The sequence below is a fragment of the Panthera tigris genome, chromosome D2 (genome assembly GCF_018350195.1).
Source record: "Panthera tigris isolate Pti1 chromosome D2, P.tigris_Pti1_mat1.1, whole genome shotgun sequence".
Taxonomy (NCBI): domain Eukaryota; kingdom Metazoa; phylum Chordata; class Mammalia; order Carnivora; family Felidae; genus Panthera; species Panthera tigris.
Window position 1 is genome coordinate 33989030 of NC_056670.1, and position 25578 is coordinate 34014607.

Sequence of the window (25578 nt, forward strand, 5' to 3'; positions counted from 1 at the left end):
AGTGCATTTGTATAAATAATGATTTAAATGATGGATATATTATTTTAGCAAAAACGTTTAGACCAGCTTTCTCCTTTGTTTTGAAAAATAGCCAATGAAACTAATCTTCAGGATTTGGCAACTAAAGACTTTTATTTAATCCAAATGTACTGGATGAACAACATACTACTGTATAGCAGTAGTATATTTACTTAAAGATCTGCATAATAAAGGGCAGGTTTGGGATTATACACTAGGAGGTGACAAAGGTTAACAATAGAAAGAAAGCAGCCAGTTGATGTGGGTCATCCTGTAGTCTGTCTTCATCTAGCAAGCTGTGGAGACCATTGCCTCTAAGAAGCTGAAGCTGTTACATGTGCAGGAATATCACATGCCTATTTTTTGAATTTCAAAGCCCAATACAGAACAACAGGGCTGTCAGGGACCCACCAGGGCTATAAGGCAGGTAGCTAGCTTTTGGGGACATTCTCCTTTTGTTTGAGGAAGCACTGACTAAAAGTAGGAACAGGTACTTGGGAGCAGAGTGGGCACATCACTGTTTTTGCCTGGTTTTCTAGATCTGAAAGGGGAGTGTGAAAGGGGGATAGTGCTGCAGACTACACCTATTGCCGATTTAGAAGTGTTGCTGACTAGGGAGGCAGATTCCAGACTCCTGGAGTTGAAGAGAAATATCCAAGGCTACAGAATTAGCTCAGCATCTGAAAACAGTATTCATGGTCTAATTTTTGTTACTCACCATATGTTCACTGGTGCTGCCTTCCTGCTGCATCATATTTTAGTTGTTTTCTCAAATCAGAGGACTCTAAGGACAGTAAGACCAGCATCTTCCAAAGGTTCTTCTGTAGCACCACTTTAGGAACGAACCCATCACATGAATACTCTTTGAATAAATGATAGTAACTTCCTTATACAGAGAATGAGCATCTAACTTCATTTGCTCTTAGGATGGCTCCTTTAAGAATTTATAAAATGGGGCAATTCTGGGATTAGCTGGATTTCTGTATTTGAAAAATATTCCACTAAGTATTCATGGATCTTTGCTACTTATTAGTAGTTGGTGCTGGTGGTAGTGGTAGGGAGAGTAGCTTTGATCACTTACTGCTCAGTCTCTGGCCATAGGGTGATGCTTAGAGAAAGTACACACATGGCTGTTAACGTACTGAGGTTATGAGACGAGCACCTGGAAGTGCTCTGCACCAACCCTTACACCTTATGTGATGATACAGAACAAAATCTGATCATGTTTAGCCTCCTCTGATACTGAGGCATGCCCATCTGAGAATGCTCAATCAACAGTCAAGTTAAAAAAAAATCAATTTGTTGCTTCGTCTTTTTATTGACAGTAAAGCCAGGTTAGATAAAGGACTTACTGGATTCAAATTAATAAATACAATAATTTAATTATAAAAGGAAACTGTCTATTTGGAAGTTTTAGCAGAAATTGCTAAAGACAAGGGACTCTTGGCATATAATCTGTTTATATATGAGAAGATAGCACAGAAAGAAAACTGGACATTCGCGACATGGATGGTTGAGATTAGGGATTCTGCAGAAAGAAAAGCCAAGGTACTGACTGCTCTTTTAAGATAGGGCATTAAAAGACATTAAAAATGAAAAGCAACTGAACTGGGTAATTAACCTCAGGCAAAGGGAATAATATTTGGCAACGCCCTGATTTTAGCGGCCAAACTGATATCGGTTACCCAGGAAATTCCAAATTTGCAAAAAGTGCCATTTCCTATTAGATGAAAGGCAGGCTGGGTACCCTAGGCAGGCAAAGGTAAGAATGCTGCTGTATGGTGGGCTCTGTGTACCAGCATCAACCACTAGCCCTTGATAGCACAATGTGATGAATTTAAGGGTCATTCTTAGCATGATACAGAAAAGGGAGTTATAAGCAGAGACGAATGAAGAGAATGGAGTCACAAGGAGAAGAAAACTAATACCATAAGCAAGAACATGTGGGAACCATGATGAACAAGCACTTACATCTTTCAGCCTATCTCCATTCTTCGTATCTCATGAGGCAAAACAACTGGGCAAGGACTTCAAAGCCAATGAAGTTGAGTGAAGTGATACAACTACAGACTGACTTGCCAACCATGAGGATCAATATGGTTTCATCAGTGTTGGTGAAGGTTTTGTTTCTGCCTCAATATAATGCACATCCAAGTATTTTGTCAGTACAGTAGACACATTCAAGTAATAATTCTGAACAGCTTCAGGAAGGAACCTACTACCATAACCTTGGGAAGCACACAATATGAAAAGGGGGTTCCCCTTGAAGACAAGGGATGCAGGTAAATTCAAGACCTTAAGAACAATAAAAAAGATAAAAGGTTTAAAAGACTGACGATAGTGAGGCAGGCACATTTTCTTCCTTTTGCTGAACTAGGGCTTGAGGTCTTTAGGCTAACTATGGTTTAAGTGGTGTTGACAAGTTTTATAGAACACGAAGGTGGCAAAGGTTCACTGAAGTTTCTCTTTTACTGCTTAAATTTGCTTCAAATCTCAAATGCTTGTGCTTGCAATAACTTCCTAAAAGCAGAAGTAGTGTTCCCTTTTATGACCTTAATAAAGCATTTGCCCCTTTGATACAAATCATTTTTACTATGCTATCTAAATGGCTGAACCAGTGGCACAAAACTGAGATGGTACATACTGCAGCAAGGTCCCTGTAAATCAAAATCTGAGCTTTACATAAAAATCTTATTTATAAAAAATACAATACCAAGTATAGTGAGAATGAAGCATGGAGCAGTAGTGCCCCCTGCCAGGGCCATGTGGAAGTGGCTTCTGCTACAGTGCTTGCTTAATGGCACAAGTGAAAAGCTGAATAAGGCAAACACTTGAAGAGGCAGTTTTCTGTAAACTTCTTGGGGGTGGGGAGATTTCCTCTGTTGGGACAGTTGCTGATTTGGGATGGCTAAAATCAGGTGTGACATTTGGCTGCACTTGATGCATCACATTACAGATTAAGACAGCTCCTGCTGGCTGAGACCAGTTCACTTGTTTTAGGAAACAGGTGATCACTGTAGACTTTTGCCTTTACTGTTACAACGTGCAGCCTCCAGCTGATGCCCCCCATGAAGGAAATCACCTCCAGAATCTTCCTAACTGAAACGATACAAAATAAGCTAAGTAATTCAAAGTTTCCTTAGCTTAAAGCTCCTTAAGAACCCTACATTGATTACTAAGCAACTTCGTTAGCGGTGTGTAGCTCAACAGGGATGCTTTAACTAGAATATGTATTCCCACCCACTTGGTACCTAACAGTAATAAACTATAATGACACTAGGAAAACAAACAGATCTTGAGGAATTTTGGCTTCTTCTCATGTCCTCACTTGGAACTTTCCAGCTTTCGTGACATATTTGACTCCTTTAAATGGCTTGTATTTCTCCCCATACATGTCCAAACGGTTTACTTTTAAGCCTGTGTCAAAAAGAATAGGTAAGGAAAGGAACAAATTATTATCCTGGTCACACCAACCAACAATATTTGTTTAGCAATGAATACTACACAGTAAATCTGACATTAACCAAGAGTCCCTTTTATCATTTGGAAGCAATCTCCTTTCTACTGCTCATAAATTATAGCACTGTGGAAGGATGGTTTTAGTTTAGATTCCCATGTGGGCAAGGGATGTCTTTTCAAGATGATTCTTTCTGTGAGTATGAATGACTCCTTCTTTTGTGCTGGGAAGGGGGTCTGGTGAAGGAAGTTAAAGTGCTCTCCAAAATCACTGTACCTGAGAGGAGGCCCCAATACAGTGTGAAAGGCAGGCTGGAGTTAGTTCTTTTTAAAGAGGGAATGTTAGTAGCCTTCTAAGCAAAATTCAGTTAACCCTTAAACACAAAACTTATCCTTACCAGAAATAGCAAGCTGCTGGATCTTGAATTGTATGTTGAGACTTGGATTCTCTTCCGGCTTGGGTGCTCCAGACTGTAAATTTACCAGTCCTTTAAGACTTGGGAGCTTTTGTGGAGTAATTTTTCCCACATCCCATGTTAGTACCTTAAAAGACATAACAACCAAATACAACCTGAACTATTTACTAAAGACAAATGTTTAGAGACAAGGTTCAAAGACACCATAACTTTCTGTACAGAATGGAGCACAGTGTCTTGGAAACAAGAGACCTGGGATCTTCGGTGACTCTGAATGGTGAGCACAGAGAACCAACATTTGTAGACCATCTACTTTTGGATACAGTATTGTGCTTAGCACTATTCACACATTATCTCAAAGAAGCCTGGGGGCGCCTGGGTGGTTCAGGTGGTTAAGCATCCAACTTCAGCTCAGGTCATGATCTCATGGTTTGTGGGTTTGAGCCTTGTGTAGGGCTCTGTGCTGACAGCTCAGAGCCTGGAGCCTACTTCCAATTCTGTGTCTCCCTCTCTCTCTATCCCTCCCCCACTGGCTCTTGCTCTCAAAAATAAACATTAAAAAAAAAAAAGCCTGTGATGCAGATTTTATCTTCTTTTTATCAATAAGGAAACTGAGGCTCAGGGGTCAAATGACTCGCTCAGGGTCACATAGCTAGTTTAGAGGCAAAATTGGGATTTGAAGGGGCGCCTGGGTGGCTCAGTCGGTTGAGCGGCCGACTTCGGCTCAGGTCATGATCTCGCGGTCCGTGAGTTCGAGCCCCGCGTCGGGCTCTGTGCTGACAGCTCAGAGCCTGGAGCCTGTTTCAGATTCTGTGTCTCCCTCCCTCCCTCTCTCTCTGACCCTCCCCCGTTCATGCTCTGTGTCTCTCTGTCTCAAAAATAAATGTTTAAAAAAAAAAATTGGGATTTGAACCTAAGACTGATTTCAAATGTTGTTTCTACTATATTGCCTTCACTGTGTCTCTGGGCCTCAGTTTACTTTTCTTGTAAAATGAGAAAATGGACCTAAACTGGTGTTTTTTAAACTTTTAGCTTTCTTTGTTCAAATGAAATCTTTAGTGTGGAAGCTCAGTAACAGTCAAGAAAGTGAAGCTGTTACGACTGAAGCCAAGGTGAAGGGCCAGGGATCTGGAGCTCCCCCTTCATTGCTCAGCCCTGTGTAGTATCCGGGGAGGTTCTTCAAATCCTTAGGACTGGATTGGATGATGATTTCATTCAAAAATATGCCTTTTCACTTATCAGGCAGTACAATAACTGCCACTGAAAAGGATCATATTTTTTACCCAAGAAGGAAGCTGACAGAAAATCATCTTTTATAGTTTCTCTGAAAACCCTCTGCTAGAGGCACATTTACGTATAGTGAGGAAGCAGCTTTCCTAGCCAGTACCCACTGTGGAAAAGTGTGAAACAGTGCTTTTAAATGAAAAAGAAAGGTCTTACTGATCAATTTCTACAGAAAATTTAACAATAGACTACAATACTATCTTCTTATATCCAGGTAATGCTTCTCTCTTTTTAAAAAGCTTTTTATATCTTCTTCCTCATTAGCGAGTGGGTCTCTAGATGATCAGTGGATGAGAAAAAGACACACTCTGAGGGAGAACAGAATGAGTCTCAGTTTTCTGTTCATCTCCTCAGCAGCAGATGTGGGTTCCCTCCACAGCCAGGGGCAGGCGCATAGCACAGTATGCTCTCTAGGTTTTGTTAGGAACTTTAGTTTTAACCAAGACATTAAACCCTTCCTTCTGCCCTCCCTGCCATCACAAAATAAAGACTGCAGAAACACTTGCTTACTCTTGATGAGAGGTGGCCATACCTTGGTAACTGGATCAAATGTATAGCTGCCTTGTGTTGGTGTCAGGTTCATATTCAGTACAACTTTTGGCATGTGAACTGTTACTGTGATTCCTTCAATAGTTTTCCCCATATTCTGCTTTGGTCCAATTGTAATATCGAATCTTCCACAAGAACTGTTCTCCTTAAAGCTGATGCAATGTTTCACATACACTGGTATTGCCACTAGACTGAAAAGAGAAAGACAGACTCAACCACAAACATGATTAATAGTGTGAGACAGTTCTAGAGGTAGCCTAAAAACCTCAGTCCAGAGTGTCCTACCCTGCCTTTGACTCCACTGTGGGACCATATACCCCCAGAAGTGGAGATTCAGCATCTGTACCAGGGGGTTTGAGTACATCAGGATTCCAGCATCACTGCACTAAGACTCATACAATTTCTGAGCAATACATATACAAGTCAAGATAGTATAAACAATTGGGGCAAATAGCCCTAGTTTAAAGAAATGAATTAAGATACCATAGAAAAGATAATTTAAAATTATACTAAATAAAATAGTCTCTATGTGGTAAGAGCCAAGAAACAACTCCTCTGCTTTTAAGTCCCGTCTAATATTACCTGAATACCTTCTGACATTTTCCAGGGACAAACCAGGTACAACCCATAATGCTAATTCATTCATTTGAACCTCAGTACACAAAAGAGTGTCCTGAAGCCAGTTAGTTGGGAGATACCCTGGGAAGCTGGAGATATGTGTGTCCTTTAGTTATGAAGCCTAAAGACCACAGTAAAATTATGGCATGGATTCAAGGTTTTGCCCAGGTTACACAATTCCAAAATGCTTGTTCTCAGGTATATATCTTACTACTCTCATTTACTACTATTTTATACTTTCAGATTCAAGGTACACTGATTATATTAGATACATATTTTCACCAGTTCTTCCTGAGTCTCCTGCTGGGCCATGGCTAAAGGGAGCAGTGATGAATTCAAGTATTCAACTGTCAAAATGGAAAAGGTAAAGCGAATTCTACCCATCACACTGATCTACGATGGTAGATTTCTGGTTGATGCACCGACATACTTTTGTGAGCTGACACGATATGATATGAGTCGGAAATTTCCATCTGGAGGAATAAATGACAAAACTCTTTCAGATTCCCAACGCTTGAACCGGATGCAGGGGTGGAAGCTGACATCATCTAGAAGCCGTGGGTTCTGCCAGGAAAACAAGATAGCAATACTCATAGAGTGCAGTGAATATGGCAACTCTACTCAGATATGAGAAATTAACAGACTCCCTAAAGATAAGAGAGTCATGTTAAGAGTTGGTTACTATGACCACATTAACACAATCTTAATGGATATTATTTTATTTGAATTTCAGTAACTATTAAGTAGAAAATACAAGTAGTATCATGTCCATTTTATAAATGAAAAAACTGAGGTTTGAAGAAGTCAAGGTCAGGACAAGACAGCATCAGAACTCTGTTCTCTTGATTTTCTTAGTAGTGTATCATGCTGAGTCTAAAATGATGAAAAAGATCAATGCCCTTTCATCAGCAAAACAAATAATTCGGTTAAGTGAGACTACACATTTGCAGAAGGCAGCCAGCCACTTAAGCCACTTCTGGCAAACTCAGGAAAAGACCTCAGCCTTTTCATAAAGGCCATGCTCATCAAAACACTGTCTTGGGAAGCTGTACTAAGATATTACTGAGATAATCCTTATAATCTAAGATACAAACGTCTCTCAGTATTTATCATTTCATTTAGTACTTCATATGTATTAGGCATGCAAAGAACTACAGGGCAGGAGAACTTACCATGAAAGAAAGAGAAAGGTCAGGCATTCCAGATAGCTTAATGCAAGCATCAATGACCCCCTGAATTTCTGCAAAGACTGTAGATCCTGAGGAAAGAAATAAAGTGATAACATCACTGGAATCTTAGTCTTTACTAGAGCTATCACTGTATCTGAAGTAATGGAGACACCTCCTGAGTGTCAGACATAATGAAACTTGCACATCTTCTAACAAGTTTAGTGGACAAAGGATCTATTACACCAGTTACAACAGCTTCTTCACTAAGTGCCATGGCCCACATCTAACTCTGGTAGGTAATTCTAAGGAATATCAAACCTGACTCTATCTTGATAGTGAACCTTGAAAGACTGCTGGATATGAAGTTAAAAATTAAAAAAAAATTTTTTTTCACGTTTATTCATTTTTGAGAGACAGAGCACGAGTGGGGGAGGGGCAGAGAGAGAGAGGGAGACACAGGATCTGAAGCAGACTCTAGGCTCCGAGCTGTCAGCACAGAGCCCAATGTGGGGCTCGAATCAACGAACCGCGAGATCATGACCTGAGCGAAGTCGGATGCTTAACCAACTAAGCCATTCAGGTGCCCCTGAAATTAAATATTTTTAATGGAATTTACAAATGAGGCAAGTTTCTCATGAAATGGACTAAACTGTTAACTTTAAGAAATAGGCATTATTCTGTAATAATACAGTTATTATTCTGTAGGATAGAATTTTATAATGAAAAAGAGCACTCACTAAGAAAAGATATTGGTTGTAATTCGTAATAACTCATTTTCACACGGCAACTAGCTGTGTGACCTTAAGCAGATTACTAAGCTCTTCTGAGCCTCAGTCTCCTTATGTATAAAATGTGAGGGTTGGACTAGATGTTTTAAATAAAACTTTATGATTCTAAGACAGTACTGCTGTTTTTTGGGGGGTTGTTATTAGAAGTACTGCATATAGGGGCAGCTGGGTGGCTTAGTCAGTTAAGTGTTTGCCTTTGGCCCAGGTCATGATCTCACGGCTCAAGAGTTCAAGCCCCGTGTTGGGCTCTGTGCTGACAGCTCAGAGCCTGAACCTGCTACGGATTCTGTGTCTCTCTTTCTCTCTGCCCCTCCCCGGCTGGTGCTCTGTTGCTCCCTCTCAAAAATGAATAAACATTAAAAAAAATTCTACATAAAAAAAAGAAGTACTGCATATTAAAGTGGTAGCAAAAGTATGATGTATGGTAGATATACAATAAATGTTTAAATGAATAAACGGCAAAAGGCAGAGGCATACAGGGTAATAACTGGCTTAACAAGGCAGCATGAGATCTGATTTATAAGGTTTGGCAGACCTAAACTAGTGGTTATGAAAATTATATGTAACCTCTGGGCAAAATAAACAGATTTTTAAGCTATTAGAAAGTGAATGCCTTTCCACTGAAGCCATACTGCCAAAGGGTTTCAATTTTCTGTTCAGCTTATGTCAGCTCAACTGTTTCTTCCCAAATAAGATTACATGCACACAATTACCTGATTTATCTATAATTGCATCTATTTCTTCAACGACATCAAAATAGGCTTCATTGTTTGTGTACTTTACCCCTGCCCGTCGCCATGGGATGTTGGACAGCTGCCCAGTGGGGAGTGTGTCCCCAACATTACTGCTGCCTAGAAACCGGAAAAGGAGAAAGCAAAGGTAATGCATTAAATAGTCATCAGAAAAGCTATTTACAAGGGCACCTGGCTGGCTCAGTTGGTAGAGTGTGCGACTCTTGACCTTGGGGTTGTGAGTTCAAGCTCCAAGTTGGGTGTACAGCTAACTTGAAAGGAAGGAAGAAAGAAAGAAAGAAAGGAGAGAAAGAAAGAAAAGAGAAAAAGAAAAAACAAAGAGAGAGAAAGAAAAGAGAGAAAGAAAAAGAGAGAAAGAAAGAAAGAGAGAAAGAAAGAAAGAAGAAGCTATTAACCAACAAAACAAAACCAAAAAACAAAAGAATGCTTTATTTGCTTCTTTACTGTTTGGGTTTTACTTCATTGAAGTATTTGAAGAACCACTTGTGGATGGTTTCCAGAATTGTCGGAGATATATTCATACCAACATGATCAAATTTCTAGAAGACAGAAGTAGACCATGTGGTCCTCTATGTGCCAAACCAGGTTAAATTCACTTATCTTTTGCTTTCTTCATGTTAACAGTAACCTAACCTGATTCCAGTGGCTCAACAACGGAATCTCATCCTGCTGCCACTGATGAAGAAAAGAGGCTAGTTGTTTTAAAACCTTCTGCTGATAAAATGTCTCCACTGAGAATACAAAGTGATTAGTAGGCCCTTTGGTATTCAGCTTAAATTCTACATGAGATGCTGCCAGGCAGGCCTCAGTGGAGTAACTGGACGAAGAACACACTCTAGCCTTCTCCCATTTTAAGGTCAGACACCCATATGGCTGCAATATCGCTCATGTTTAATGTTTGGCTTTTTTACTGATAGACTGACATATGTCTGAAGAAAGTCTGGTTGTCCAAAACATATCCTTGAGCTGTGACATATTTAACATTTTGGTTAATTTACATTTCCAACATACAAGTAGTACATGCTTAATAACAACAACAACACATGTGAAGTTCAGAAAAGTGGCTAAAAATATCTATCTTCCTTTTACCAAAATACAACTACCATTAACATTTTGGTATATTTCTTTAAACATTTCCCTCATAAGTAGGTTCCACTTATTATTTTTTTTTTTTTGTATTTTTATAATTTTGTTTTACATATAATTTTACAGTCTCATTTGATTGGTGTTAGTGTCTCCAACCTTTTGCCTTCCAAAATTTTTGAAAAACACTGCCTTAATCTTCCTGTTCAAAACTTTCAATGTTTCCACACTGGCTTTGTGGGAAAAAAAACCCAAAAAACCCAAAAAAACCCCCCAAAACAAATTTAGCCTAGCATTCAAGAATTTCCTCAACTTAACTCTTTAATTTTATCTCTCACTACTCAGCTAAAAAACAGCTCTGCTTCTGCTAAACAAATTAATACAATTCAAGGCTTTTCACTTTGTGTGTGTTTTCTCATATCATTGCATCTATAGAATGCTCTTATTCTTCCCTCTCTCCCTAAATTCTGTTGCTTCTCTAGGGCTCTGCCCTAGGGCCAACCAGTATAATTCAGGAGGAATTATTTCATCCACTGAACCATTCTCTTGAATTTTATAAAGCACTGCCTTAATAGCCTATATACTGTCATTCTATTATTTTAGTAATTATAAAATACATGTTCATTTTGGAAATTAGAAAGTGTAAGGCAAAAATAAGGATAGTATGTAGTTCCTTAGTTGGAGATGGTCATTGAAAACATTTTAGAGCTTTTTTGTCTGTATGAATGTTTATGTATAATTAAGATAATTAAATAATTTTTATGGTTTTGTGTTTTTTTTTCCATTTAATATTATATCCTGTGTACCTTCCAGTGTCACTGCATTATCTATAAAGTATGGAATTGCCTTTTACAATCTTACTATTATTTATGTACTTTATTTTTTTTTTCCCAATCTCTCATCCAGAGTTTAAATTTTAGGCACACAGACACTCCATCTTATCTTTCCTTGAATTTCTCCTAACACTCAGCCTTGTATAGAGGATGAATAAAGCTTTCTTGCAAGCCTCCCTTGCCCCATTTTTTAGGTCAGTACATTTGGAGAGGGGTTTATAATGGTAGACATTATAGCTGGTGTGGCATGTAACATTTCACAGAAATCTTTCTCTAGAAGACTTCAATGCTCTCAAAAAAAAAAAAAAAAAAAAAGCCATCATCTGGATGTACCTAATTTCTAGCTACACTCAAGAAATAAACCAAAATTAGAAACTTACAAAACAAGTACAAGGCCCACATTGCATGAGATCTCACAAATAGACTAATTTCCTATCTTTTTGTTTTAATAAATCTTCTGCATGTATAAAACAAAGACTTGGAAGAGACAATATGTACTCTGTGGTGAGGATCTTAAATTTTCTATAGTCTAGTAATTTGGGTTTTATATATTTTATATATAACATAATGCCAGTTTTATAATGCTATTTTTGCCAGCTTTTATTGAGATACAATTGACATATAATATTGTGTTAAGTTTAAGTGTATAACATGGTTTGATATACTTATACACTACAAAATGACTATGAGTATAGTATTAGTTTATATATTCATCACATCACATAAAATAATGCTATTTTAAATACTACAATGCCAGTCTGTACATAGATTGAATCCTCTTCTACGTAGCCTTCCCTTTTCTATTGGCTTCTTTAGGATTAACTGGGAAGTTATTCAGTCTTATTATTTAGTGTTAAGTAATAGTAATAATGTTATTGTGGTCTTACAGAAAAATCTATAATAAAAGAATAAAAACCAAAAGTTTTCTTTTTCATTTAAGACCTAGCCTCTTCCCATGAAAAGAAATACACATCTATTTTCGCAACAGCACTAACTTTAACTCTGGGCAAGCTGTACTACCTTTATAATCTGTCAGATCATAAACAAGATTATAAACAACTTGTTTACAAAGTTTTATTTGCTCAGTTCCTACGTTTTCACCTTACCTGTAATAGAGTTGACGACAGAACGTAGAATTGTTGGTGGTTTAATCAGTTCTTTCAAAATATTAGATTCAGTAGCCAGTGGAAATCCATTGTCTAACATTTCTTCCAAGAGCTCATATACAATGACCACATTATCCTTAATTGCAGCTTCCGAACACTCACCAAAGTAGTCCTTAACAAAATGTACATAATATTGCACAATGGAAGACATGAAGAAAGGCTTGCTAGATACTCTTTGTTCAGCAGGATAAACTTATAGTAGCATAATTCATTGTTTAATATGTTGAAAATACATAAATCAGAAGGAAAAAAACCCTTTGTAGTTCTCTACATTATTCTTGAATAATTTTCTTAATATTTTTAGATTGAACTGAATTCCTATTACATATTAAGCCAGAGAGTACACTGAAACATTAAACTAGAATGTGAACTATAAACTTCACTTGCCTACCTCCAAAACATAGGTAAGTTTGCAATTATTTGGTACATTTAGCAAGATAATAAAATGTAAATATTAGAAGACTGCATAACCAATAAAAATCCTGGGACCATTCAGAGAACTGTATGTAGAGGACATTACTGTTTCCTGATGACATAATTTGTAATACATATAAAAAAATAACCTTCTTAAGTGATATTGTTTTTTGGGGGTGCCTGGGTGGCTTCCATGACCATGAGATTACTGTGTTCTACTGAAACAATGAATACAACAGCCATGTATACTGCTACACAGCCTACAAAAAAGGGTTTATGAATTTATTCTTAGTTGAAAAGGAGAGAGAGAGATAGAATACACATACAAAGCTGGATAATTAAAGAATATCATCATGTGTCCTACCCCTAACTTGAGTAATTTAAGTTCAAAAGATTTGATGAATAACCAACCTGAAAAGTGTCAGCAACTCGATGTAGAAACTCAATTACAAATAGAGGTGGCACTTCAGTCTGTATGACAGACACAAAGAAGAGCTTATCCCGGTAGATACTGATGAGGTAGTGATGAGGTGTTGAAATGACAGGTGGTACATTTTCAACATCAGCAGCTTTCTCTTGAGCTTCAAAGAAATAATCACAGACAGACTGGCTCACAACACTCTTCCAGTGCTTCTCTAGAAATATGTCACCGGAACAGTTTATGAGAAATAGACTGTGAATCATTTTCTGGAGGGAAAAAAGTTTAAACAATTTAGTGTACATCAAAAAGTACCCTTGTATTATCCTGAAAAAACCAGACAAAGGCAATACAAGAAAATACAGACCAATATCACTTAAGAATAGATGTAAAAATCCTCAACAAAATGCTAGCAAATTGAATCTAGCAATATATACAGAAGATTATACACCTCAGCCAATAGGATTTATTCCAAGAATGGAAGATTGGTTCAACATATGAAAATCAATCAATGTAACACACAACATACATAAAATAAAAGACAATAAAACCATATAATCATTTCAAAACGTGCAGGAAAATAATTTGACAAAATCTAGCACCTGTTTATAATAAAAACACTTAAAATAGAAAAAGAAACTTCCTAACATTGATGGGGCATCTATGAAAATCCCATAGCTAACATTATATTTAATGATTACAGATTAAAACCTTTTTCCTTAGTATCAAGAATAAACAATGATGTCCACTCTCACCATTTTTTTAAAATATATTTTTTAATGTTTTTATTTTTGAGACAGAGAGAGACAGAGCATGAGCAGGGGAGGGGCAGAGAGAGAGGGAGACACAGAATCCAAAGCAGGCTCCAGGCTCTGAGCTGTCAGCACAGAGCCCGACGCGGGGCTCGAACTCACGGACCGTGAGATCATGACCTGAGCTGAAGTCGGATGCTTAACTGACTGAGCCACCCAGGCGCCCCAACTCTCACCATTTTTATTCAGTATGTACTGGAGATTCTAGCCAGGGCAATTAGAAAAATGAAACCAAAGGCCTCCAAAGTGGAAAGGAAGAAAAAAACTACCTCTATTTGCAGATGACACAATTTTATATATGTAAAGTCCTAAGGAACACAGACGTACACACACACAAAATCATAGTTCAGCAAGCTCGCAGAATACAAGATTAATATAAAAAATTATATTTCCTTTATATTAAAAAATTTGTTTTAATGTTTATTTTTGAGAGAGACAGACAGAGTGCGAGCAGGGGAGGGGCAGAGAGAGAGCAAGACACAGAATCTGAAGCAGGCTCCAGGCTCTGAGTTGTCAGCACAGAGCCCAATGTGGGGCTCGAACTCACAAACCATGAGATCATGACCAGAGCCAAAGTCGGACGCTTTAACCAACTGAGCCACACAGGCACCCCTAGAAAACACTTCTATTTTTACACATTAGCATTGAATAACCTGAAAATGAAATTGAGAAAACAATCCATTTACAAGAGCATCAAGAAGATCAAAATACTTAGGACTAAATTTAACAAAAGTACAAGACTTGTACATTGAATAGTACAGAACATCACTGAAAGAAATTAGAAATTAAAAATATCTAAAACTTGGGAAGGTATTTCATGTTCATGGATTAGAAAACTTAATATTGTTAAGATAGCAATACTCGCCAAATTGGCCTAAGATTCAAAGCAATCCCTACTATAATGCCAGCTGTCTTTTTTGTGGATACTGACAGGATCATCCTAAAATTCATACAGAAATGAAAGAGAGATAAGGATAGCCAAAACAATCTTGAAAAAGAAGAACAAATTTGGAGGACTCACACTTCCTGATTTTAAAAACCTACTACAAATGTACCATGTGGTACTGGCAAAGGGATAGACATATAGATCAATGGAATAGAACTGAGAGTTTTGAAATTAACCCTTACATATACAGTCAATTGATTTCTGATAAGAATGCCAAAACCATTCACTGGGAGAGAGAAGAGTCATTTCAACAAATGGTGCTGGGACAACTAGATTTCCACATGCAAAAGAATGAATATGGACCTCTACCTCATGTCATATACAAAAATCAACTCAAAATGTATCAAAGACCTAAATCTAAGAGCTAAAACTATTTAAAAACTCTTATAAAAAACCATATATGCATTAAGTTGTCAGTACCCTGGGTTAGATAATTTTTTTAGATATGACACCAAAAGCACAAGCAACAAAAGAAAAAACAGATAATCTGGACTTATATCAGAATTAAGAATTTTTGTACTTTGAAGGACATTATCAAGAAAGTAAAAAGAGAACTCACAGAATGAGAGAATAATTGCAAACCATATATTTTATAAGGGACTACTATCCAGAATATATGAACACTTAGCAACTCAATAATAAAAGGACAACACAATAAGAAAAATGGGTAAAGAATTTGAAGACATTACTCCAAAGAAGACAGACATACAAATGGCAAATAAGCGGAGGTAAATGTGCTCAATGCCTTCTCAGAATGTAAATCAAAATCACAATGATGTATTATTTCATATCCATTAGAGTAGATATAATCAAAATGCAGACAATAACAAGTATTGACAAGAAAGTGGAGAAACTGGAACCCTCATCAATTGCTGATAGGGATTTAAAATGGTATAGCTGCTGTGGAAAACAGTGTGAATTCTTGCAAAAGTTAAAGACAGAGTTATCAAATGACTCAGAAATTCTACTCCTAGGTATGCAACCAAGAAAACTAGGAATGGATGTCCATACAAAAATTTGCATACAAATGTTCCTAGCAGCATTATTCATAATATTCAAAAAGTGGAGACAACTCAAATGTCTATCAACTGATGAATGGGTAAATAACAAATTTTCAAACAATGGAATATTATTCAGCCATAAAAAGGAATGAAGTGATACATGCTATTAAATGGCTGACCATGAAAACATTATGCTTAGAAGCCAGACACAAAGGTCACATATTGTATGATTCCATTTGTATAAAATGTCCAGAATAGGCAAATCTACACAGACTGAAAGTAGATTAGTGGTTGCCAGAGGCTGGGTGGAAGGGGAAGAATGTGGAGTTAGTGGTTATGGGCTTCTCATGTCTTAAGGTGATAAAAACCATCTGGGATTAGAGATAATGATTGTACAACTTTGTGAATATACTAAAACCTACTAACTTGTATACTTTAAAATGTGAATTTTATAGTATGTGAATTATATTTCATTTAAAAAATATTCTTAATAACTGTGACACACAAATCTCCTTCCAGGTGGATTAAAATGTGTACAAATGTGCACCCAAAATATGTATAAAAATATATTGTTATGGTGAAAACCTACAACAACTCAAATGTTTATTAATAGTGGAATGGAAAAATAAATTACACAATATTACTAAAATGAAAAATTGCACAGCAATGAAAATAAACTTGTTACACGAAGCAAAATCTTAAAATCTGTTTGTAAGATTTGTTTGTTTATTGAACAAAGCCAGAAGCAAAAGGATACATACAGTATGATTCTATTTATGTGAAGTTCTAGAACAGACCAAAATAATCTATGGTTTGATAAAAATGCTTTTATGGAGGAGAGTGAGGGTAGTGACTAAGAGGAGCATGGGGGTGGTTTAGGGTACTTGTAACATTTTATTTTTTGATATAGTTACAAGTTGTATTCATTTTGTGATAATTCATTGGGCTTTATGACATAATTTTCTGAGTGTTAATTATGCTTCAAATAAAAACTGTATTATCCTTGCAAATAGGGGATGGTGGAAAAATATCTAATTACCTTAACATGTTCCCTTCTTTTATATGGATAACATCAGTTATCAGGTGTTTAGTCTGGTGGTCCATTAATTCAAAATTATACTACTGTAGAAGTGTAGCCCAACTGTAAAAAATTTAAAATGAATAGTTTCTCTGCATGAAGATAAATCCCAAAGAGGAAAGGAAAACTTTCCAGAATGGATACATTCATTCAATTCTGTTGACACACAAAACAATGACATAAACCTGAGCAGTTCTTTTAAGATTAAGTAATTAATTTTATGAAAGCATCTGACATTTAAGGACTAATTGGTGATGATTTCCCCTTCCCGTCTGGCACGTTTAGAAGTTTTTAAGTAAATTACTAATTACTAAGATGTGTTTTAATAATTACTGTATTAATTATTATGCATAAAATAAATGCTGTTAACAGTTCCTGTATTAGAAACAAATATGTTTCTTTGTTCAAAGCCATCTCTACTTAGCAAGCAACCAACAGGACAATAAACCCTGACACTTCAGGCATTGGACCTACTAAATTTTTCTAGATTAATACTGCAACCTGCTCATTTTTATACTTTATCTAATCAGATGCTTTAATAGGTTTGTTTCATGTCAGCTTTATATTTCTATTTGGGTGTTAAATAGTGTCATTAGGGGCACCTGGGTGGCTCAGTCGGTTAAGCATCTGACTTTTCGTTTTGGCTCAGGTCATAATCTCATGGTTTGTGAGTTCGAGCCCCACGTTGGGCTCTGCATTGACTGTGAAGCCTGCTTGGGATTCTCTCTCTCTGCCCCTCACCTGTTCCCACTCTTTCACTCAAAACAAATAAACTTAAAAAAAAAAAAAATTAGTGTCATTGGAATACAGACTTGCTATATAGAACCTCCTGACTTTTAACTATCATCTGGGCTAATACACTTAAAAAAAACCAAACAAACGGGAATATCCAATGAGAAGATCTGCAACTAAACTTGTATTATGATACATTTCTTGGAATAAAATCTTCATCTGAAATATAAAATGTAGCTTAAAGGAGAACACTGTAATTCCCTCAATGAAGACTCCAATTTGAGCACTTCAACCGAGCCAACTTTGGAAAATGGTACCCTTTGCAAAACTAAATTTTCAGCTCCAATTTTTCAGCTCCATTTTTCAAATTTTATTTGAAAAAATAAATTTTCAAAGCGTTTTATTCATTAAGGGTAAATAAACTAATAATACCTAAAATGTATTCAGTTACTAACTGTGGGCCAGGCACTATGCTAGGCACTTATCTACATTATCTCACTGAATCTTCACAACTCAATGTTATAAATATCGTGCTTATCCCCTTTTTACAGATAAGATGATAAAGTCTTAGAAATGTTAAGTCAGATCCTACAATAAGTATAAGAGCTAAGATTCAAACCCAGGTCCATGAATCTTGGGCTCCCTTTCTCACCTGGCTCCTAGAGACTAGTTATTAGGAACATTCTCTAAGGCAGCACTGTCCAATAGGATTTCTTGCAATGATGGACTAGTATCCATTGGTCACACGTGGCCATTGAGTACTTGAAATACGGCTAATGTAACTGATGTACTGAAGTTTTAATTTTAACTTAATTTAAATTCATATAACTACATGTAGTTAGTGGTTGCCATATTGGACTAGGCAGCAAATGGATAGCAAATGTGCTCTTTGAGCTTATAATTTAAGAAAAAGAACTGAAGGATGTGCTTCTTATTTAGAAGCCAAAATGTGTTCTAATAAATTATTTTGAGCAAAACTTATATTTAAAAGATCTGACAGTAAGTTATATTCTTAAACCAGTCACCCTATAGAAGGTATAGGTCTGTGGTACTTTGTTGTCACAGTACACCCCAGAAGAGCTGCTTGTTCTCAAAGCAAGTGACTTCATAGTTCCTTTATTTTAGAGGCCACATTCCTATTCATTCTCTTAAACTGGTGAAAAATTCTTTCCAGGAAAAGTTTCCACCAAAGTTGTTTTCACTGGCAATAGTTCAAATCTCTGGAGAATACTGTAAGTTAAACCAGCCATCTGGATTTATTGTTATCTTTAATGCTGAGATGAAAGCATAACACTTGTGGCTCTCATCAGTGCTTAGCTTTAAAACCCACCTTACCCTTCTATTATAAAAGAAGAGAGCTTATTTCTTCTATTCATATTATGAACAAAAGCCTAATACATATAACAATTAAATAAATGCCACACATAGCAGTGTAAGTTGTCTCTTTAAAAATTTTTTTTAAATGTTTATTTTTGAGAGAGAGAGACAGAGACAGAGAGAGACAGAGAGAGACAGAGAGAGAGAGAGAGAGAGAGAGAGAGAGAGAGAGAAACAGAGCATGAACCGGGGAGGGACAGAGAGAGAGAGCAGACACAGAATCCGAAGCAGGCTCCAGGCTGTCAGCACAGAGCCCGACATGGGGCTCGAACTCACGAACTGTGAGATCATGACCTGAGCCGAAGTGGGACCCTTAATGGACTGAGCCACCCAGGCGCCCCTAGCCTGTTTCTTTAGCTACTTATTCTTTTAGCAGCTGCAGTTACTTCTTTCATCATTTTAACAAACTTTCTGGGAAATTTATACACGTACCGCAACCATAGCCATCTTTTTGTTATTAGTGACTTTTGAATCAGAAAACAGAATGCTACCAGCTTATTTTAAAGCCACATGAGAAACTGTTCAGAAACAGTTCTATCAGAGCTTTGACTGCAGCTTACATACTTCATAAATCCTCTTTACCAAATGAACACTCAACCTGATGAGTCACAAACAATGCAAATATAAAACACACAGTTCCTGACTTAGGATGGTTTGACTTAAGATTTTTCTAATTTACAATCATGCAAAAGTGATATGTATCCATTAGAATCCGTATTTTGAATTTTGATCTTTTTCCAGTAGAGTGATACCATACTCTTGTGGGATGCTGGCCAGAGGCAGTGAGCCACAGCTCCCAATCATCCACATGATCACCAATGTAAACAAGAAATACACTTACAACTATTCTGTTCTTCACTTCAGTATTCAATAAATTACATGAGATAGTCAACACTTAATTATGAAATACGCTTTGTTTAGATAATTTTGCCTAACTGTGGGCTACTGTTGAGTGTTCTAAGCACATTTAAGGTTGGCTAGGCTAAGCTATGATGTTCAGTAAATTTAGGTATATTAAATGCATCTTTGACTTAAAATATTTTCAACTTACAATGGGTTTATCAGGACATAACCTCATCATAAATAAGTCAGATGTGGTGACTTAAATAAGTCATAAATAAGGAAGATGTGTAGCCAAATTTCTATTCTTGGAATAGTGTCTAAAAAAGAAAACGTATTCCTTCTACATATAACAGAATGGGGGCATAGAAGGGCCTATATGCAAGGTAAGAGAGTGAGATCAGAAAAGAATCTAGCTCCTCTGATTCTCAGACAATACTTAGACCATTTATTCATTCAACAGATAGTTCGGAATATGTTTTATATACAGCATGCAATGGAGATAAAAGGGTGAACTAAATAAGTCCTTGAACTTAAGAGTGTTTAGACTTCAGCAAAGAAGGCAAACAAAACAGTAAGATGTAATTTCTATGACAGAAGTCCTTCAGAATTTCACCAATCTTTAAGGTGACAGAGAACACAAGTAAAGAAAACCAGCACAAATTTAGCAACTTTAGGAGGTGAGGTGATGTGGTGAGATGTGACGGGGAAGGAGATAAGCAGAGACTGGTTCACTTAGTTTTTAGTGCAATGTAAAGTCATTTTTTATGGTTTTAAGCAGGGAATTCATGAAATCCAATTTACAGTTTTAACAAAAACCACACTGTGGAAACTTAGGCAACTGGATATTGTGACACCAGCTGAGAGATGAATTATGGTGGTGGCCTGGACTAACAGAGTTGACAGCAGGGACAGAGTATAATGAAAAGATAGGAGAAATGCTTAGGCTTGAGCAAAGATTAGGTGGATTTGGGGGGTGGAGATGAGAGGAAAAATGAGGCAGTTAGCCCTGGTCCTGTATACTGACCCAATTCTGGATATATTTGACCTAAATGGATATATTCACAAGACCACTGCGTGTGTAGGTTTGGTGCTTCAGCGAGAAGCTGAGTTGGAGACATGCTTATGAGTAAACACGACTTTTTGTTAATGGGGATTATAGCTATAAGGAGAAAAAAAAACAACAACAAAGAGAGAATGTGCATAGTAAGAAAGAACCTATGGATAGAACTCCAACATCTGAGTAGGGCCAAGGAAAAGGGCCTAAAAGAAGACTGAGAAGATGTGGCTGGAGAGCAGTGTAAAAAAAAAAAAAAAAAAAAAAAAAAAAGGTAGGAGGGAGGGTAACAATTTTTAGTAAATAGAGTGTTAGTGTGTATCCAGAAGAATATATATAGTACAACTATATAAAGTATAATATATAAAGTATATATAAAGTATTATGGTTTTTGTGTCCCTATTGAGAATTTATGATTTAACACATAGAGGACATTGGTGACTTTAGTAAAAGTAGTTTTTGTGGTAGTTCAGTGGAATGCTGGAAACAAGACACGATGAAATAGGCTGAGAAATAGCTCAAAGTGGAAAAAACAGAAAGGAAAGTAGATGATATACTCAAGAACTCTAGCTGTGAGGATGAAAAGACACAAAAAATAAATGGGACTATATCAAAATACAGTTAAGGAAGAATATTTCTAAATGCTTAAGGGAAGGTATGAGTAGAAGGCAAAAGGCAGATGATGTAGGAGAGAGGAAATAACTGGGGAAAAAAAAAAAAAAGAGGATCCTGATTAGGGAGGAGAGGACAGTACTGGGAGACTTCAGAGATTTGTTTTCCTTAAGGGACACTTTTCCAAAAATCATATGACTTCACTCATATGAGGACTTTAAGAAACAAAACAGATGAACATGGGAAACAAAAATCATATAAAAACAGGGAGGGGAACAAAACGGAAGAGACTCATAAATATGGAGAACAAACTGAGGGTTGCTGGAGGGGCACTAAGGAATCTACTCCTGAAATCATTGTTGCACTATATGCTAATTTGGATGTAAATTTTAAAAAATAAAAAAGAAAATTAAAAAAAAAAAGAAAAAAGAAGGGACACTTTGTCTCTTTAAACAAAAGGGAAGAAGGTTTGTACCTTTGGTTGTAGCAACATGATCGCTTCTGTTTTCTGTGTAACAGAAGAGATCATTTGTTGAGGGAGAGAGAATTCTTCTCTACAAATGTCATTTGCTACTCAAGCATTTACATATTACTGAGCTACTTAAACATATCTAATCTAGAGGGAACTCCAACAGTATAGTATGTTGAATGTTTAGAAATACCATAAAAATCCTAAGATTCAGGTAAGAAAAACTAACCTTACTGCAAAGAGAACTTTCCTACCAAAGATATGTAAATTTCAGGTAATTCCTCATTCAACTCATTCCCCCACTTTTCCTATATTCTTAAAGAGTCCTCCTTTCTCTCCATAACTGATCGTTCCATTTGTAATTTTGATCCCATTTCCTTCTCTCTTTTCTTAGATTTGTATCATACACATTGGTTACTTGCTTTCTGCCCCAAAATATGATGTGTCTTGTATTTTTTAAATCAACCCCCAGAGGCGCCTGGGTGGTTCAGTGGTTAAGCGACCAACTCTTGATTTTTGGCTCAGGCCGTGATCTCACAGTTTTGTGAATTCCAGCCCCAGGTCGGGCTCTGTACAGAGCTTGCTTGGGATTCTCTCTCTCTCTCTCTCTCTCTCTCTCTCTGCCCCTCCCCTGCTCGCGCTCTGTCTCTCTCAAAATAAATAAACTTAAAAAAAATTTTTTTTAATAAAATAAAAATAAACCCCAATCCTTACAGGGACTGACACCCGCTCAATAAACTTTTGCTTCATGCTCCAAACGATGAAGGTTTGATTAGTCTACACTTGCAATCTCTCCTCTCAGTAATTGACTGTATTCAAGCAGATCTTTTAACTGGTCTAATGACTTCCTAATCATCAAATCCAGCTACCTAGTCTCAGACTTCAAATTCCTCCTTTGAACCTTGCAGCATTTCATGTCATTGATAACTTTCTCCAAACCAAAACAAAGACTTATTACATGAAACTTCACCTGTTTGGTTATCACCTTGAAAGTTTCTTTTCGGCTTACTTCCCAGCCTTTTCTTTTTCCCCCTTTTAATCTTTCTACCATCCACACCTAAGCCCCTGTTTCAAACTCGGTATATCCCAAGCTCCACAAAATTCCTCCTCCTCACGTATGGGCTCCTAATTTTAGTGGCACCACCTTCATAATCATACAGGTTATAAACTTTAGCTTTAGGTACAAGCCAAACCCAAAAAATCCAACCAGCCACAGTGCCCATCACTTTTCCATACTCAGTTTAGATTCCCGTCACCTCTCTCCTGAAGAACTGCAACACCTTCCTCACTGTATTCGCCACCCCAGGCTCATCCAGGCGCCACCCTCTAACAGGACGTCCGTTCAGGTTAGTCAGGGGGTTTGCCTTCCAAAGCAGAAGGCTACGGCTGAGGTCCGAGTTGTTGCTACTTCAGCTCACCGTGGGTGACAAAATCTTTTTCCCGCGCTGAAGCACGGAGAGGGACCCCAATGAGCCTGAACCTCTTGGGCGTGGGACCCGAGAAGGCCGGGCTGCAGGTGCACCTCTCCCTTCCGGCCCTGCCGGCAAGAAAGCCTGGAAGGCCGAGAGGGAGGCCTGGTCAGCATCAGAAATTCTCCCGAAGCCCAGGCTGGAGTCCGGACCCCCAGCTATTCAGCCTGACCCCCAGTTTTCGAGCTGTTCCCTGTCCGCAGACTCCCCGCCCCTCACACTCACCCCGACACCTGGGCCAGCCAGTGATTCGGCGCCAGGTCCACTCCGGACCTAGGCTGTGGCAGCTGAGAAGGCCCCGAGGACCCCGCAGGTGGGGTGCCCAATAGATTGCCTGACTAACAGCTTCAAAGAAACCAACTGGGTCTACAGTATTGAGAAGATTAAATAAGAAGAAAGACGTTGAATGAGAAGAAGGACGTCTCTTGGGGTTTAGGATCTAAATCTTCTAGATCACCCAGAACCTAGAAGAAAGTGGGTTTCACACCATGTGGACTCAGGCGCTCATACGCAGCCCAACTCAGTCTGGGGTCCCCCTACAGCCGGGGGGCGGGACCAGAAGGGAGCTGAGCCAATGGCTGTGGAAGGAAGAGACACCGAGTGGAAAGAGTCAGGAGAGGCGGGGTTCGGGGAGAAAGGGGCGGTGATGAGATAAGGGAGGTGGGGCCAGAGAGCAGAAGGGGTGGGAGTTCGAAGATGGCTGCGACCGAGGAGGAGCCGAAGCCCAAAAAGCTGAAGGTGGAGGCGCCGCGAGCGCTGAGGTGAGCGCTCCTCGACATAGGGTGTAGGGTGACGGCGTCTGCAGCTAACCAGGGCCCACGTAGGGTTTCACGGCCCTGGAGCCGAATGGTGTCCTCGCTGTCGGCTTGGGGCCAAAGCACACGATCGGCAGTTTACGGAGCTGCCCGCCAGGCTGCGACCCTTTGCCCCGCGCCCGCCCAGTTTGGCCGAGTCGCCGCCTGCTCCGGAGCGGCTCCGGCTGCTCTTGGCCAATCAGGACACTGGCCGGGGAGAACCTATCTGGCGAGGTGCACGCTGCGGGCGCCACGTGGGAGCTCCCCCCGGCTGGGCTAGTGGGACTTTGGATGACCTGACTCGTCCAGAGCAGAGTCCAACCCTGCCACCTCCTATTTTCTGGGTGATAACGAGGAGGAGGTCCAGCGACTGCTCTACCCTTGGGCAAAGACAGAATTCTTAGGGATTTTTAGTAGTGTCGCGGAAGGGCGCCTTGACCTTTCTTTTTTGTGCGCACTCTGAAAGTTGACATCTTTGAAGACCTTTTGCAGGCTTGGCGGGACGGTATTGGGCTGAATAGATAGGAAATACTGATTCTTCTTTTTACTTTTTGGCAGCAGTGGAGATAGTTTTGCCCCTAACACCTGCCTCACATGATGTTGTAATTTACTTATAAAATGTTGTTTGTTAAAATATTCCTTCCTGATAAGTATAAAGTGTAACATGCACAGTCCTTGATGATTTTGAAATGTTTATTGGAAGACATTGATTTTTATATGTAAGTATAGACAAATTGTTTTAAAACTATTGGGATATTCCTTGATTATACAAGACAAGTCTCATTTTTTCCAAAATCATCCTTCACCTCCAAAAGAATGAAGCATTTGTAAATGAAAGGAGAAGGTCAGTTAGAGGCCTGATACTGTTTTCACGCTGTTTTGGATGGATGGTGGCCATATCTCTGCCAGTGCTTTAAAAAAAATTTTTTTTAATGTTTATTTTTGAGACAGAGAGAGGCAGAATGCGAGCAGGGGAGGGGCAGAGAGAGGGAGACACAGAATCTGAAACAGGCTCCAGGCTCTGAGCTGTCAGCCCAGAGCCGGACACCGCGGGGCTTGAACCCAAAAAGGCGAGATCATGACCTGAGTGGAAGTCTGATGTTTAACCCAGTGAGCTACCCAGGCATCCCTCTGCCAGTGCTTTTAATGTATTCCTACTACCCCCAAAGGATTAGTTTGCAAAGAAATAAACTTATTTTTTCTTTTGACAACTTAATTGATGTTCTCAATTAAAAAAAAAAAATGTTTATTTATTTTGAGAGAGAGAGAGTGAGAGAAAATCCCAAGCAGGCTCTGCGCTAATAGCACAGAGCCTGACCCCTGAGTGATCCCACTAACAGTGAGATCATGATCTGAGTGGAAAGCAAGAGTCGGATGCCCAATTTACTAAGTTACCCCGGTGCCCCAGGATGTTCTCTTTTTACGTT

At 38.3% G+C, this 25578-nt stretch overlaps 2 protein-coding genes across 3 annotated transcripts in view; one reads left to right on the top strand and one right to left on the bottom strand.

The window, feature by feature from the left end:
* Window positions 1-109: 109 nt before the first annotated feature.
* AP3M1 (adaptor related protein complex 3 subunit mu 1) lies at window positions 110-23847 on the bottom strand. 2 transcript variants are annotated; one of them, XM_042961032.1, is made up of 9 exons: window positions 23583-23847; window positions 12958-13233; window positions 12073-12244; window positions 9012-9149; window positions 7514-7599; window positions 6772-6905; window positions 5707-5914; window positions 3873-4017; window positions 110-3435 (listed from the first exon to the last, which is right to left on the bottom strand). In XM_042961032.1, the coding sequence occupies exons 2-9, from the start codon at window positions 13228-13230 to the stop codon at window positions 3335-3337; spliced, it is 1257 nt and encodes a 418-aa protein (XP_042816966.1). In that variant the 5' UTR covers window positions 13231-13233; window positions 23583-23847; the 3' UTR covers window positions 110-3334. The 2 variants fall into 2 exon arrangements, with proteins under 2 accessions (XP_042816966.1, XP_007095712.1); XM_007095650.3 differs by lacking the exon at window positions 23583-23847 and adding an exon at window positions 23307-23559.
* A 176-nt stretch (window positions 23848-24023) lies between these two features.
* The window catches only part of ADK (adenosine kinase), a 517527-nt gene continuing 515972 nt past the window's right edge, over window positions 24024-25578 (top strand). The window contains exon 1 of the mRNA XM_007095644.3: window positions 24024-24118. Coding sequence (XP_007095706.1) covers window positions 24054-24118 — 65 coding nt within the window. The 5' untranslated portion in view covers window positions 24024-24053. The remainder of the gene's footprint in view (window positions 24119-25578) is intronic.